The sequence below is a fragment of the Natator depressus genome, chromosome 6 (genome assembly GCF_965152275.1).
Source record: "Natator depressus isolate rNatDep1 chromosome 6, rNatDep2.hap1, whole genome shotgun sequence".
Lineage (NCBI taxonomy): Eukaryota > Metazoa > Chordata > Testudines > Cheloniidae > Natator > Natator depressus.
The window spans coordinates 35,781,981-35,799,326 of record NC_134239.1 but is presented as its reverse complement, the minus strand read 5'-3'; the positions used below and the strand labels follow the sequence as shown (position 1 = coordinate 35,799,326).

General features: G+C 40.5%; 1 protein-coding gene across 1 annotated transcript in view; it reads right to left on the bottom strand.

Moving 5' to 3' along the window:
• Positions 1 to 13,605, bottom strand: part of CTR9 (CTR9 component of Paf1/RNA polymerase II complex) — a 28,970-nt gene extending 15,365 nt beyond the window's left edge. The window contains exons 1-9 of the mRNA XM_074955059.1: positions 13,422 to 13,605; positions 10,516 to 10,614; positions 9,088 to 9,327; positions 8,358 to 8,475; positions 6,955 to 7,044; positions 3,823 to 3,971; positions 1,340 to 1,447; positions 707 to 814; positions 323 to 559 (exon numbers count right to left, since the gene is read on the bottom strand). Of these exons, the coding sequence (XP_074811160.1) occupies positions 323 to 559; positions 707 to 814; positions 1,340 to 1,447; positions 3,823 to 3,971; positions 6,955 to 7,044; positions 8,358 to 8,475; positions 9,088 to 9,327; positions 10,516 to 10,614; positions 13,422 to 13,466 (1,194 nt within the window). The 5' untranslated portion in view covers positions 13,467 to 13,605. The remainder of the gene's footprint in view (positions 1 to 322; positions 560 to 706; positions 815 to 1,339; positions 1,448 to 3,822; positions 3,972 to 6,954; positions 7,045 to 8,357; positions 8,476 to 9,087; positions 9,328 to 10,515; positions 10,615 to 13,421) is intronic.
• Between the last annotated feature and the right edge of the window lie 3,741 nt (positions 13,606 to 17,346).

The following is a 17,346-nucleotide window of genomic DNA, read 5'->3' as shown; positions in this document are numbered from 1 at the left end:
TATGCAACAGAAAGCAGAATGGTTTTGTTAGCTTTGGTTAACAGGTCTCCTAGTGTGGTCCCACTTCTGTTCAGATGGCATTACCTTCTCTGCAGTTAACAACATCTGCCATTCGGAAAAGTGACTGACCTACTATCACACCCCCACTTCTATTTTCACAGCAAAGAAAACCTGATTTTTAGCGATATCATAACTCAGATTTTCAGGGACAAATTTTTCCCTTGGATGCATGAATGAGGTATCAGCTGGAGTGACATACATTCAAGGTCATCAAACAGGTAACATGGAGATCCAAATTCAGCAAATAAATATTTGAACATACTTTTGCAATATCTCGTTTGTCTTGGTCTTCTGAAGCAGCATAAAGAGATCCAAGGATTTTCATAGTCTCATAATTGTTAGGGTAGGCTTTCAAAACTTTTTCAAAGCATTGTGATGCATTCTCTTTGTCCCCCCGATAAATGTACATTTGACCCAATCCAAAAAATGGTAATACAAAAGAGGATGAGGCAAACTGTGTGGCTTGGTAGTAGTATTGGAAAGCTTGGTCATAATCTTCCTAATTTAAAAGAAACAAGGAGAAAAAAAAAGCAGATGGATTATTTTCTTAGAGTTTTGTTTAGTTTTTTTAAAGATGTTGAATACATTGGAATATTACAACGTTCTAAATGTAATCTAGAAGAGGATTTTTAAAAATTCATTCTACCTGTACATGAAAAGACCGGGCCAGCTGGTAGCAACTCTCTGCCTGCATAGCTTCAACTTCTGTATTATGGAAAGCATGGAGAGCCAAGTGCTGGACTTTACCATAATCCTGAAAGATGAAAATAAAACTCAGTTTGAAAAATCCCAACCCATTTATAGTGAAGTGTATACATTTCTGAAACATCAGGCCTGGACTGATTAACGCAGACAAACATAAGCAGTAGCATTTGGTAAGTTAACATCAGTAGATTTAGTTTTACAAGGTACTGTTCTTTTCTCTATACCCCAGTTTTAAAAGTAGCAGAAAAGAAATGTTTTCAGGAAACGTAGGTAGGTTTAAATTAAGAAAAAAGTGTGCGCTCTTTCTTGGCAGTTTTGAGAAAAAAACAAATAAGGGATTTAAAAGTTGAAATTTTACACTTGTCTGCCTATATTAAAAAAATGTACTTTTACCCTTTGGCCTTATGAAAGTCATACGATGGGTAAAACTTATTCTTTTAACAGCTGTACTTTAATACCTTTCAAAATGCAGGATTTAAAATGATTTTTGGAAGCCAGAAGCAGTAATGAGTTTGACACTGGAGCGGTTACTGTTCAGAAAGTTATGGAATTTTCCATTCATGTATTTTCTTACCTTTTTGAAGAAGAAGTGATTAGCCAAGTGGTTCAGCACCATTGGGTTACTGGGATCAATTGTGTAAGCTCTAGAAAGGAGTTGAACACCATTTTTGATAGAATCAGCCTAAATGAAATAATAGATATTAGCACTATATTTCAACATATTTCCTCAATATAACATCTTCAGAGCTATTCTTCTCACAAGTCCCAGGAACTGTGGCTCAGAAGAGCCTTCCCATTGATGGCAAGAAGCAGCATCAGGACAATCCAACCAGAACCTCTTTACTCTCCCCAGATTCACAACAGAGAGTACCCCTTTGACAGGGCACCAAGGCCTTTCATGGGTGGTGGAAAGAGGAACAGGACTTCCTGAGGTGGAAGATATTTTCCATCTGCTGTTTTGCCCCTACCTCCTCCTCACAGATCTTCTCATGGCTGGACTTCCTCTGCCCGCTATGGTACCTTCCCTCACACTCAACTCCCTTGTTCCTGTTTACTGACCCACTCACCACCAACATTCCCTTTCATCCCCACTCTGGCCACAACTACTAAAAGAGGAAACACCATGTGTGCTCATCCTCATCTTGATTATTTTGCTAATATGTTGTATCCCTTTCCCCACCCTATACGTTTTTATCTCTAATGCGCAAGCTCTGGCCATGTGTTCCTATGCCTTTGTACAGCAACTAGCACACTGGAGCTCCAATCTCAACTAGGGACTTTGAGCACTACTACACTATAAAATATTAGATAAGCATTTGCTTTTTATAATCTGCCTTTTAAAAAATGAACATTAAATCATTCCCTTCCAAAGGGATCTCTTAATTTGCAATAATTTAGTTTTCCTGAGTACAAACCCAAACTTTATTGCAAGTCAGAACCCATGACAAGTACAGTAACTTGCAAGCTGGCACAAATGTGAAATTGTCACAGGGAAGAAATCTTATCTCTAATTCTATTTTCTGCTTTGCCATTGTCTCAATGTGTAATTTCTGGCAACTCATTTAGCATCTACATCTCAGTTATCCATCATAAAAAGGGTAAAACACCTAACAAAGGACTAATTAATGTTCATGAAATGCTTTCAGACAATCAGATGGAAGGTGCAATAGAAGTGAAAGTGTTTTACAGTCCAAAAATACATTGGTCCTTCCCAAAGCTATCATAGCAATATCCCTGTGAATTTAGTTTAATGAATCATTTATGATCTCAGGTTTTAGAACTTTTTGGTTTGGTTCTATAATTTTAACAGTGTAAATTCTCTCATTTCCATATATGTTTGTTTATACTGTAGATAAAGTTAAACGTGCAAGTGCAGGTTTGAACGGATGCAAAAGGAAAAGCCATACAGAAATAGAATTAGTATTTGTATTTTCAATGCACTCTACGAGGCTACATCTTAATTTATATGAAAGCTAGAAACAATGCAGAAGGTGATCACCTGTTTGGTAAGTAGGGTGTCCAATAGAGAGCAAGGCCTGGTCTACACTCAAAAAGTTCTATTGGCATAATTATGTTGGCAAAGGGTGTAATTTTTACTGATGCTGTTATTTGGGTAAAAGCCCTTGTGTAGATGCACGTATACCACTTTAGCTCATTTTGCTTCGCCAAAATGGAATAACCAGTACATGCAGTTATACCAGTGTAAAGGTGCATCAACACAGGAGGGTTTTGCCAGTGTGATTAAAGTGGCAACCTTTTAATATGGACAAGGTCCATGTGACACCTGTGCTCCTGACTGGTTACATGCGAACTTCAGACAGATGTTCAGGTGTTGGTTTGGACTTATGAAGTCTGAATGGCCTGGGATCAGACCACCTGACAGACTGCCTTTCTTACCAAGACACTCTGCTACAACTGCAATCAGTGGAGACACTAACAGTAGATTACTCCTTGATACAATGATGAGGGGGCTACTGGTATAGCATTCTCCCTGAAGTGCCCTTCTACACCACACCAATTTTACTTGAGATTTGCAGACTTTCAGAGGTTGCTAAAGGACTTGTTTTTAATGCCCAGCCTTTGAAGAGGGTAAGGGAAGAATGCAGCACTGGCCAATGTGTTGCAGTGTTATTTGTATTTGGAGGTGCTGCTTATTGAAAGTGGTGAACTGATTAAAGTTCCAGAATTAAGAACAAATTTCAAACCATTAGAAATGTGCTCAGACCGCGTACATGGGCACAGTTTATTATTCTATGTAAAATATTTTTTACACACACTTTTAACACACCGCTATAGTTTTTAATTCATATCACTTAGTGTACATATCACTTATCAAATACAGGCGGCTCTAAGCAGTACACGAGAGATTAGCATTATTTAATTTGCACTCATCATAACTATTCAGAATTGCAATACCATCAACATCAGTGATGTTGATTAAAGTGATTCAGTGATATATAGATATATAAAATTAAAAAAAAAAAATTTCAGACTGCTGTGAGGCTCATTGTTTAACTAGAAACCCCCATCACATTCTCCCCATCCCATCACACCCACCTCTTTGTTATTGAGTTCTAGAACAGCCAATCCAACCAAAGCCCCTACACATTTCGAATTGAGCTCCAGAGCCCTGCTGAATGCCAGACGAGCTTTTTCCAATTTGTTCAGTTTCACGAAGCAATGGCCCATGCCTAATCGAACCTCAGCTAGAAAACAAAAGCAAGTCATTCAGAATGTCAAAAATCAAAACTTTTTACATGTATGTTTTTTACTTTAGACAGTGAACTGATACAGGATTGATATCTTTATTACTTGATTCACACTGTATTTAGAGACGGTTATAAACAAGGCCCTGTGCTCAGTGGCAAACCTGACATTAATAGTGTGGTAAGGCCCCTAATTTCTACTATTTTATAGTGGAGCAGGCTTACACTTCTGAAGTAGTTTCAGATAATTTTTTTAATTAAATGAAATATGAAAGATTAGTGCAGTCAATGTAACATTTATGCTTAATATCACTTTTAATCTATTCCTAATAATTTAATTTTCAGTGTGGTGCAGAATGACATTTAGAAAGAACAGTATTACAGAACTGTCAGTCAGGAAAGCTGGAGGTTTGATCAGCTAGAAAGGGGATAGTTTTGGTACCTCGGCAAGGGTATGAGATGGTTTGGGATTGTGGGATAAGCAATTAAGCTAGGTGTTTCTTCTAAAATGATTAGCAGTGAAAGGGTTAACAAAGGCTGCTTAAATTATCATCCATTGATATCAAAGTTCTTACACTGTTCACCATAAAGGGAGCAGTTCACACTACAGACATTGTTTTAGGCTGTCTACAGACTCAGGAATAAACAGCCACATTTGTTTACATTAATTGCACATGTAGAAGTTTTCCTTGTAAGTAGTAGAAACTTTTTTCTTAAAAAAACAAAAAAAACCACCACACAAAAAACCCAACTTCAATTTCTGAGCACAATTCTGCAGCAAGGAGTGGATTCTGCAGCTAATCCACAGCTTAAAAAAAAAAAAAAAAAAAAAAAAAATCACAGATTACACGTGGCCCTAATTATAACTCATGTTTAGGACAGAAAATGGCCAAGTAGTTTATGTAGGTGTACCCCATCTTTCAGTGTTTGATAACACTTATTCCTCTATTAAAGGAATGTGTGACAGCCTCTTCAAGTACTTCCTTAATTTCTAAACACTGCACATATAACTTCTGCTGCCTCTGGTAATTTCCGCAGAATTTTAGTAATAAAAATCCCATACGATACAAAAATATCTGATGAGCTGATGGTTCATTGTATCATTTGACACATCTTAGATAAATTTGACACATACATAATTTGTTTTGTTCAGAATTTTGTGATGTCTCCATTTACTTCTGTCTAACTTCATATTCAAAAAGCTTAGAGCTAGTTTCTGTAATCCTTTTTGGACAAGAGTCTTGATTTGGACATCCCTTTGGTACTTTCTGTACTTCTTTAATGGCTTTTTAAAAATCTATTGGTCAGAAATGCATGAACTTGGCCTACTTAAGGTATGTCTACTCTTTGAACAGGGAGCATATTTCCTAGTTCAAGGAAATACTTGCTCCAGGGAGCCGGTGCAGGTATACTAAAAATGGGGCGTAGCCACTTTGGTGTGAGCCACTGGTCACCCTGAGTACATACTTGTCTGAGATGCTAGGCACATACTTGAGGTAGCTGGCCCCTCCCATTGGCATAGCTATGCTCTTTTTGATATGCTAGCTCAAATCATAGCCAGCGAGATTATGGCCAACACTCAGATATCCACCCTGAACTTATTAATTTGATCCTCACCCAGACCAATTTTACATTCAACAACACACACTTCAGCCAAACCATGGGAACAGCCACTGGTAGTAGGATGGCTCCTCAATATGCCAGCCTTTTCATAGGACACCAAGCAGAAGAATTTCTGGACAAATGCACCATGAAACCAGTGATATATTGGAGATACATCAATGATATTTTCATCTTCAGGACAAAGGACCTAGACTTCCTCACATTTCCACCACAACTTCAACCATCCCCACCCATCCATCCAACTCCCTCTAGAACACTCCCGCACCAGCATCAACTTCTTGGACATCAAAATCAGCTTCAACAATGGAACCCTACAGACAACTATACACCATAAACCCACAGACTGCACTTATCTTCACAGATCCAGTAACCACCCCAAACACACCAAGAAATCTTATCTACAGCCAGGCACTCAAATTCTTCTCAGAGCATATTTTGTGATAAGTCTGGGATATACACTTTAACATATTTAAGACTTCCTTCATCAAACAAGGACACTCCACCAGAGAAATACATCACATCATGGAACAGGTCACCCAAATACCGCAAAAGAACCTGCTTCAATACAGGAAAAAAAACCTCCTCCAACCACATACCTCTATTTGTCACCTTCTACTCCACACTGAAACCCCTATGGGGTATCATAAAACAATCACAACCCATACTCAATGGAGACATCCTGAAAAAAATCTTTCCCAAGCCACCTCTTCTGGCCTTCAGACAACCCACCAATCTCACTATCAGAAGCAAGCTCCTCACAGACCAAAACGCACCAGCTCAAGGTGACGCCAGCCCCTACCACAACAGAGGCAAAACCTGTACACATAGCCACACTGCTATGATGACCAATACCCACCCACACCTTTCAAGATACATGGATCCTACACATGCCTATCACATGTGTACCTCATCCAGTGCACTAAATGCCCCAATAATATGTTAACTACTTATGCTAAACAATCTGTTCTGCATTATATTTAGCTGTGATACTGAGTACCTTTCTCAGACCTGAAGAAGAGCTCTGTGTAACTCCAAAGCTTGTCTCTTTCACCAACAGAAATTGGTTCAATAAAACAAAATTACCTCTCACCCACCTTGTCTCTCTAATATCCTGGGACCAACATGGCTACAACAATACGGCAGACATACTCTTAGTCATTTACTCAGTTAGCAGCTATTACAGAGCCAGCAGAAAGCAGATCTGTCCTACAAGAATAAGAATTTCATTTGTGACTGCGTGGATTGGAAAAAAGGAATTATAATAAAGCCCATTTTCTAACTGCAGGAATTATAAGGACCAATTTTAGGTTTAAACAACTTAGTAAGATCGCTTCAGTAGCAAAGATTTTCTATGCCTTACCTGGACAACCTGGGTTGGTTCGTAGTGCTTTCTTGTAGTAGGCAAGGGCTCCTCTATAATCTTTCTTGTTGAATGAAATGCATGCTTTACCTGTTACAACAAGCAAGTTACAGAAGTTGCTATAGGTTTGCCATTCTGACTTTTTCCAATTGTTAGTGCCAGAATAAATGGAATTAGTAAAGGCTTGCATGCTGTGAGGAACATTCATTTGATTATAACTGCTTTGTGTGTCTTGATGCCAAGCCTACAAGTGTCAAGTATCTCAGAAAATACAATTAATAAAGGGCAACAGCAAGCATGAACGTAAGGTTTTTAAATCATTTTTAAATAACTTTCATTTTCTTTTCTTGGTTAGGAAGTTTGGATGAAAATTGCCATAAGCTTCACTCTAGAATACTGACTGAAGGTGTTACTGCTTGCTGACTCTTCACTACTGAAAGTGTTCTGACCACATTGAGAGAGCACAGCACCGGTAGTGTCAGCAGGAAAAGACTGGTAAGTAAGGTGGACTGTCCTAGGTGACTGGCCCCTTTTAGAGTAAAGGGTCTGCCCCACCTGTGCCTCACTCAGCTCTCCTCCCCAAATGTGACAAATCAGGTAGGTCATGTGACTAAATCAGTCACAGGCCTAGGAATAAAAGAGAAACCTCCAGAGAGCCAAAGGAGGGAGTGAGCAGACAGCCTGAAGGAGACATATCTGCCTAGTGAAAGTATAACTGTGCACCTGCCTGTTGGCTCTTCAGCCTACTGACCTTTCACAGCCCTGGGGGAAGGACAGGATTAAAAGAGGCCCACTCAGAAGCTGAGTGGTTCAGCCAGCCTTTGTTATCAGCACAGACCCTAGGAGGGCTGTGAGACTCCTGACCTATGGAGGGGTAGCCTATGGGAACACTCATACAGAAGCCTAGAAGGAGGACTGTAGGAACCCTGAATCAAGGGGAACAAGGACTTGATTTCAGGGGATAAAAACTAAATTGATACACTATAAGAGACATATTAAACATACATGACCGCACAGAGGAATCTCAATTTAAAATATTTTGACCTGGGAGTTACTTCTTATAAGAGCCAAAGGGGAAAGAAGAGGTAGCACATCTGCAGAATCAAGCGTGCTACAAGGGGGCATCCTGAGGGTAGACATGGACATAACCACACAGGCATTAGCATACAGTTGTTGATAATACCTCCACCACCACAGCTTTCCTTTCTGCAGGCACTTCCTGAATCCATCTCAGGCTCTTAAATGCATATTACCCCAAGACAGAGATCTCCCTTCTTTATTGCAAGGCCCATGTATGTCTCTCCTTACGAGAACTGGGACAGACTGTGAATATGCATTTTCTACAAGTCCTAAATAGAGATGGAGAGACTGGGTTTTTGCAGAGATATTCACAAAATTCTTACCAAGGAGGGCTGGAATATTATTTGGAGACTGGTTGAGCACAAAATGAAACTGTGCATCAGCCTGGTCCATTTTATCACCCTCCAGCAGACAGAAGCAGGCTCTTCCCAACAAGTGATTCTAGATGAGAAACAGATTTCTAAGATATTATTCTTTGCATTTTTATACAAATACTAGGATTTTGTATTTGGGTCTTTCTTAAAAAAGTTATAAAAATCAGACTAAAGGAAAGAGTGCTAATGTACTACTTCAAACCTCATTTTGGTATTTTATGATGAATTTCATTCTCCTGCATCAAAGCCTGTGCAATACCAATGGTGAGAGACTATAGGTTCCCACAATTTCTACAAATCATGTACCACCAAAGTAGGAATGTATATCAAGCAAAATGTTTTGGCCAACAACAACAAAAAAGGAATACACAGGCATAGTTACATCAAGAAGCTTGAGCAAGGACCACTTTTATTCTGGGCAGTGCTACACAAGTGCCAATTTAATCCAAATGTTTGTGAAATCAGTAGTGTAACACACACTAATGAGGTTATAAGGGCCTGCCCATCAGTGGCTACCTTCCTTTCAGGGTACAATAATTAGGTATCTGCTTTCTTTCAAAAAAAATGTACTTTGAATCAGAGTTGGAGTATGGATATTATAACAAAGTTACAAACTAAGTTTAATGACACAGTTTATAGCTATGATTCTACGTATAAATGGACAATCTTTTTTTTTTACCTGATCATACATGATAATTTTGTCAGCCATAGTATACAGCAGGGTAGCTTGTGTAATGAGCTCCTTCTTGTTGTCTTTATTCTTTTCCTTCCGTGCCTGCTGTACATAGTATGCTGCCAGAGTATCCAAGCATGTCATCTGATCTTTTTCATGGTCTCTATAATCCAAGTTACCATCTATTCGTGCAGCTTCCAACAGTTTCACAAAATCTTCTGTTTTTCCTTGTTTGTAATATTCCAACTATAAAAGCAAACATTTTAAATACTACTTTTATAGCTATTCCACCATATTTTTTTTCCAGTTAAACCACAGATTTTCACTTACATTCTAATGTAACATGTTGCAATATAGCTCCATGAGTACTTTTTTCTTAGTACAAAATCTTTCCACTGATGAATTACATACACAAATACAGCAGTTGTTAGAGCAGGTGCTCTGCTGTTCACAATCATTCATTCATACAAACACACACATGAAAAATTATTCAAAGATTAAATTGTTGGACAGTACACAAGTGATCAGCTATGCCTGTCCAAAAGAGCACTGGGATCCTTAAGTGTTCAACTGGACAACCAGAGACTAAGCATAACAAAAAAAGTCAGTTTGAAGCCTGTCTGCAATGTAACACGTCTGAGACTGCAGAACCTACTAGTAGTGTACAGTAGTCAGAAGAGGGTGAGCATCCTCATGTAGGACTTCAACCCCACAACCTTCTGGTACAGAAGTGAGCATCCTACCAGTCAGGCTGCAATCATGCCAATGTAATTCATTACTCTCTCTAATGGAAACATACTTTTAGAAAACACCTTTGGAAATTTAGCCAAAGCATACAGAAGTTGAACTTTACAAGGAAAGTGTTCAGACCATTTAATCCTAAAGTTCTATGTTGTTGATTCTTTTCACAGTCATAGTCTTTTATGGCAATTTTTCCTCCATTCACTCTTTTCTTATTTATTAAAGCACTCCCATGGGAACTGTTCAGATCTCCCTTCCAGCCAGCATAAACTTGATAGGGTAGTTCAGCGAATATTGCTAGCACTGATCTTGCCTCATTGTGATGCATAGCCTAGGTAGTGATGTCTGTGTTAATAAATTAAGAGGGATTTTTTATAAGCACAATCAAAGAGACAATTTTATTTTTCTTCAGTCACCAATGTATTTTTTCCACTATATTTGAACATCAGGACAATGTTTTTTACTTTGAAAAAACAAAGTTAAAACAAAATTAATGAAGTGTGCAATTTTTAAATATAGTAATAGAAGCAGCCAAAAATGGTATCAATTCATTACAAACCTCAAGTTGTAGAGCCTCTACCGATATTTGCAATATCAAAATTGATGTAAGAAATATCAGTGATCTAGAAGAATAATTTAATTTCTTCTGCTAACAAATGCAATATAGCAGAAATTATTTGCATAAATACTGACCGCTAAAGCAATCCATATGTGCAGCTGAGTATGTTCCTGTTTCAGGATACTTATAACTTCATCCCCCTCCGGTAACTGATCGAAGTCAAGCTCAATGACCTAAAAGCAACAATAATATTCATGGTAAGTGTTAACTCATGTTATCAACTTTTTAAAAATTCCATTTAAAGTCTATATTTACAATATTTATAATAGAAACTCAACAGAAACCCTAATCCTCACTCTCTCCAGCATGCCAGAAGTTAGATTAGACAACCTGGAGACTGGATTTTCCACTTGAAGAGGTTCTCCAATAAGACCATCCCCCGAATAACATAGAAAGTAAGTATCTATGGGGTTGGGAGCAAATACTGCCCTCAGAGCACAAATGGCCACGGACACAGAGATCAGCAGAAACTGGACATATTTCAGAGAGCAGAATATAATCCATTTTTTGCAGTCTGTGGGCAAAAGGAGAAAAGAATAAATCTGTCCTATCATTTATACAGCACTGACAACGTGCTCAGCAATGTAAATGACATAAAATGGAGTCTCTCTCGAAGAGGTTACGATCCAGAAGACACACATATGGAAGGAAGGTTGGTCCAGCTGATAAAGTGCTAGCCTGAGATTCAGGGAAATCCAGGCTCAATTCCCTTCTATAAAACATAGGATTACTGTGTGACCCTAGGTAAGTCATTAGTGTCTTTGTGCCTCAATTCCCCATCTGTAAAATAGGGCTAATTAGTATATCCCTAAAAAAGAAAAGGAGTACTTGTGGCACCTTAGAGACTAACCAATTTATTTGAGCATAAGCTTTCGTGAGCTACAGCTCACTTCATCACAGGAGTAATGTGAGATTGTGAGGCACTCAGGTACTATGCAGCGAGGACCATACAAGTACCTAAAACAGAGAGCAAAACCTTTACTGAGCAGAAAATTGGGCTGTAATCCACAATCCACTCTATACAGATATAATTAAATTGCAGAAACTGGATTTTGAGCTGGATATTGGATACTGCAGTACCACTAACTGTAAATAAGAAGATAGTGCCACATAAGACATGGCAATAACCCACACATGGATGCAAAAGAACAATAATATTTTGCAATTCAATAGCACTTTTCATTGACAAATACAGTAGATCTCTACTTTACAGCTGTGGACACAGAGATTACATGAGTTCCCCAAGGTCACAATGTAAATCGGTTGAAGAGCTGGAGATAGAACCTTTGTTTTTTATTCCCAGTCCAACCTCTATCAATGAGCCATGCAGTCCCCAGCATTACTTAGCTGCCTTACTAACTGAGATAAATGCTTTGTACCATATATACATTGATTTTAAGGCTAGAAGGAATTATTATGATAATTGAGTCTGACTTCCTACTTAAACACAGGCAGAAAACCGTACCAGTAACTTCTGCATCAAGCCCATAACTTCTTTCTGAACTATAGCAACTCTTAGAAAGACAACCAGACTTGATTTTAAAGATCATAAGTGATGAAGAATCCACCACATCCCTAGGTAAACTGTTCCAGTGATTATGCTCACTGTCATGAATACATATCTTGCTTCAGCTTCCAACCACTGGATCTTGTTATGCTTTTTTTGCTAAATTAAAGTATTTTGTTCCAACTGCTGAACTACAGGAAAATAAAGTCATATTTCTGATAATCTTCCAGTATGTGTGTGGTGGTAGGAAGTGAGCAAATAAGGGTATAGGGGAAAAAGACAGAAGAAAAACTGCACGTTGTACTCTTACTGCAGTCCCTGGAGATTAATCCACAGACCAGCCTCCCAGATGGAAAGAAAAGTAAGTTTATCTCATGTCACAAACACAGATGGCCCTCATTTCAAAAAGCAGTACTAAGATCAGTTATCCTTGTGGACAACCACGGTGAAAGCAATTAATTTTTTTTTGGGGGGGTGGGGGGAAGGAGGAGATTAATACTTATGATTATACACATACATTACCTACAGAAAGCAAAACATACTGCCAAATTGGTGGCAAGTTTCAAACAAAGTAACAGCTAATTGCAGTGGAGAAAAAGAAAGATTTAAAAAAAGATTTTTTTTTAAACAAGTACGTGAAAGTAGTATCTAGTAACAGAATATAACTGCTTCACCAATTTAAGGATTCGTCTTCATACAAGTTTTGAACCAATATCAGTTTTAAATTTGATTTAGTTATACTGGTGTAAACACCTGTGCAGCACTCTTAAATCTACATATCCCTATTGTCAGTTTAGTTTATGTTGGCAAGGAACCCATGTAACCCAACTTGATATAAATCAGCTTTAAACTGAATTAGGAGTGTCCACACAGGGTTTTCCACCGATTTAACTAAATTGGCTTTAAAACACACTTTTAGCTAACCTGACGTGACACAGAATTAGACAACATGAAGTTTAACTTTGCCACGCTACAGCTGGACAGCACATGGGCAAATGAAAGTTACTAGTCGTCAGAGGAGTTCAGGCTAAAGCCCTTAGTAGCTTTGTAAGAGGCTTCCATTTTTATGATTGAAGGTTATTATTGGGGGAACTAGGCCACCACTCTCTTCCTTGTGGTGCCTGCGTGAAAACAACCAGCACAACGTGCGGCCGGCCGAGGCCCCGGGGCTGCATTTCCTAACAGCTGCTTTTCCTCCCCATGAAAACCGGCCAGGCACAACCCCGCTGCCCACCAAGGGGGGAGCGACAGGCCCGGGGGGGGGTATTCAGCGGAGTGAGGGCGGCTCACAAGGCCCGTGTGTGTGTGTGTGTGGGGGGGGGGTCAGAGTTATGAGGCCATCACACACACACACACACACACACACACTCTCCCCGGGGCCAGCTCATGGCTGTGGGGCGGGGGACTCCCCGCACAGCGCCAGGGGTCAGCAAGGGGAAAGAACCAGGCCCGAGGCCGCCGCGTCCGCCTCACCTCGTCAGTGTCCCGGAGGGGGATCTCGATCGAGCCGCGTGACATGGTGCTGCCGGCGCTGGCCCCCGCCGGGCCGCTTCAGCCCAGTGCTGCTGCTGCTGCTGCGAGCTCCCGGGCGGCCGGCAGCCTCCGCCTCGCTCCGCGCCCGTCGCCTCGCGCACCCAACCCCCGTCACAAACACGCCCTCTGACCCCGGAACGGCTCGGGCGGGAACGGCCCAACGTCAGCCCGCCTCCCCTGAGGCCCCGCCCCCGCTGCTCCAGCCGCCGGCCGGCCGGCACCGAGCCGCCTCGCGCACAACCCGGTGACACTGAACCACGCCCCCCTCGCCCCGCCCCGGCCCGGGGCACCCGCCATTGCCCCGCGAGCAGCCCGCGCGGGTCCGAGCCGCCCCGTAACCAGCAGCGCCCGCGCGCGGGGGGGGAGGCTACGGTAATGGGGGTGTCGCCCCCTGGCTCCTCGACCGGGCCTGGCCGTGCTGGGAAACGGCATCGTGGTCAGCAGCCTGGCTTAGTGCCGGGGGCGGGCCGCCGTGTGGGAAACCGTGTCAGTCTCCGCCGCCGCCGGGTGCCCGACCCTGCCAGGCCCGGGCTCCGGCGGGAGCGGCTGCGGGGGCGGAAGGTTCATGTGTTCGGGGGGGTAATTCGTCTCCAGCAGGCAGTGCCCTTGGTGTCGACTCGGTTGTAGTGACCTACAAGCGCGTTGGTAGCGCTTATTTCCCGCAGGCACCCGGTGTAAGGGCACGCCCGCCGAAGCGCTTCTTTTGGCCTCTGTCAGCTGCCTCACCACTAGGAGGGTTTGCTGCTGGCAGAGCTGTTACATGTGTTGTGTTATAGCACAACCTCTATGCAGCCGATGAAGTGAGCTGTAGCTCACGAAAGCTTACGCTCAAATAAATTGGTTAGTCTCTAGGGTGCCACAAGTCCTCCTTTTCTTTTTGCGAATACAGACTAACACGGCTGCTACTCTGAAGCACAACCTTTATGTGCCTCTTTAAGGGCATGTGCCTTTAACCCTTTCTCGTGCAATTAGCATAGAGACACACAAGTAGACTGTTACTCGCTTGAGTAAGGCCTGTTTATGTGATTAATGGTTGCAGGAGTTAGTCCTAAATTAGGCCCTGATTCTGCAGCTGACTGCACAGCAGACTCCTGTACAGCACCCCATTAACTTCAAGGCCCTGATGAGATTTGTGTAAATAGCCTCCCATTCAAGTCCTCAAAGAATCTCTTTTTTTTTAATCAAGATCTAATAAAGTATTCCAGAACCTATTCCTGTCATTGGGGGCAATAATTTGCCAATAGAAATGTTTATTCTTTGACGGTATAAGTGATGCAATAATATTAATAAAATAATGTGTCCACATATACTGTACTGTACACAGGTATCACGCTGTGTACGTTCATATACCCACAACCACACTTATGCTGTTGTTACACAGTGTTGGCACTACCATTTCAGGGGTGGTATCCCAGTGTGCTCTGCATCACTGCAGACACCCTAGGAACTGCTTTGCTGTGTATTGTTGGTGCTATCTCCCCCACCATCATACATTTGCTGATGACAGTTCCTGCTCACCTCTCCCTCCTGCCAAATTGGGTGGAAGGCATGGAGCAACTGGATGATGGTCTGGTTCTGCCGCTGCTCCTTACTGCGGTACAAATGTTTATGTGGTGGCGTTGGCGATCGGCGAGATACAAGATGAAATCTGGGCTGAACTTTCTGACGTGCTGAAGGCAACCAACTATGAGCATGAATGACAATTCTTTCATGTCCCCTGGACAGATATGATGAATGCCAGTAATGGCAGAGGCCTGCATGGCTTTTTTAATTGTGTTTCATTGTTCTGTATATGAACCAAGCCATGAAGATGTTTATCTACCCATTTTCTGTGGTGTGCTTCTGCTGCTTTTAAAACTCCCAGTGCTTTCTGTGAGCGGATAATGTATTTTCCCCATTCCCCCCATGTATCCTTAGGATTTTGGATATTTCTTAAACTGAGGCAGGGATTGTGGGTGTGGGATGAACAGAAAAGTGTTTGCAGTATGATCGCACCAGACAGCTACATCATTCCAATCCATGTTCTGTGAGTCACATGGCACAATACCGAATCTGCAAACATCTTTAGGAAGGAGGGTCCACACACAAGTCAAGAAAATTATCACATTTATTAAAAGTAGTATATGGAACATGTAACTGAAATCAGGGAGGATTTGATTTAAATCAGATTGATTTTAATTATGATTTAAATCACTAGTCAGGAAGACCCGATTTAATTATGGATTTCTACATAAAAGTGCATTCTGGTTGGTTGTTATAACCTTAATACATACTCTTCACAACTCAGAGGTAGATGTAGGTTTCATTTTTAGAAGGTATACACTATACATTTTTAAAGTGATTTATTTTGAAAACTTTTCAGATGAGTTTTACAGCTATATCAGAAAATGAATGATTGGTTATTTCATTTACCAAAGGTATTTGAAGTAGATATTAATGAAGTCATTGGGAGGTGAACTATCTCCAATTCAACAGGTTAATCATTAATATTTGGAGGATTTTCTTGCCACGCTGTATTAGAAGAGAACATCACCAGACAGACATTTAAATTGTTTATTTATTTAAATAAAACAACAATGTTATGTATTCTGGATTTTTTATGCAACAGCAAACATATAATATTTTAACAAAACAAGCATATGAATTTTTGAATTTAGTTAAATATTAAATTTTTTTTAAATCAGGTTTGTTTTTGTTAAAATTGTTTTAAACTTAAATATTTAAATATATATATATATAAAAAAGTAAATCGACTGTCAGCCAGGTCAACATGAGAAACTTAAAATATTGGCTTCTGCACCTAACTCAGTTGTCTTCACCTTCATTTTCCTGTTTGTTTGTAATCTGGAAAAGAAAAGCAAGCTTTCCCGCTTTTTCAGGTCCCAAACGATTTCTCAATTTGGAATGAATTAATCCAAAGAAAGAAAATATTCTTTCTACACTGGCAGAAGAAGCTACTGCTGTTAAAAGTGAGATTATCACTTCAACAGTCTCTGAATCCAAGTGCTTAAGTGGCTTCCACCACTTCACTGGTGTGACTTTCTTTAAAACATCATCAGCAAACATATATTTCTTGAATGGTTCACCTTTAGCTCTGAAGTTTATTGTAGTTGGCATTATGGAGGGATGATTGCTGGATGTCCATGTCATAGCCAACTCCTCTTCTTCAGCAGTTAAGGTTTGACCCTGGTACCGAGTATTGAGAATATTTGCAAGAAAATGAGCTGGAGATCATGCTTGTCCCATTTGTTTTTTTAATGCTTGTAATTTAACTCTGTCATTGCATATTTCTCTTTATAAGATCTCACTCAGTTCCTTCCAGATTTCAACAGCATCAGCAATAAAACAGCTATTTCCCTGCATTTTGATCAAAGCTACAGAAATAGGCTTCAGGGTACTCAGCATGCGTTCAGCATTTCTCTTAAGCCCAATGTTGAGAACTTTGGCTGTGACAGTGCCATCTATTTTTTCACGATTTTGCTCACAAACTGTCATTGGATTAGGCCAGTTCTTGATACAGTGCTCAAAACAGTCTATTAAGTTCCATCACATTTCTTGTGGGAGAGTTAGCTTGGTTCTTCCCACTTTTTTCAGAGCAGTTGCTGCAAAGTGGTTGTTATGGAAGTATTTTGCAATTTCAACAATATTAGCCTTTATTTCTGGAACACTGAAGTCTTTGGCTAGGAGGTGCATCAAATGAGCACTGCAACCGTATGTTATTAGCTTTGGACTCTTCTAAATTTCTTCTCATCTTGGATACACTTGCAGCATTGTCTGTGATCAAGCTGCGTACTAGACATTTGAATTTTTTTTCCACAGTTTGTTATAGCTCTTACTGCTACTTGTAAGTATTCTGCTGTGTGTG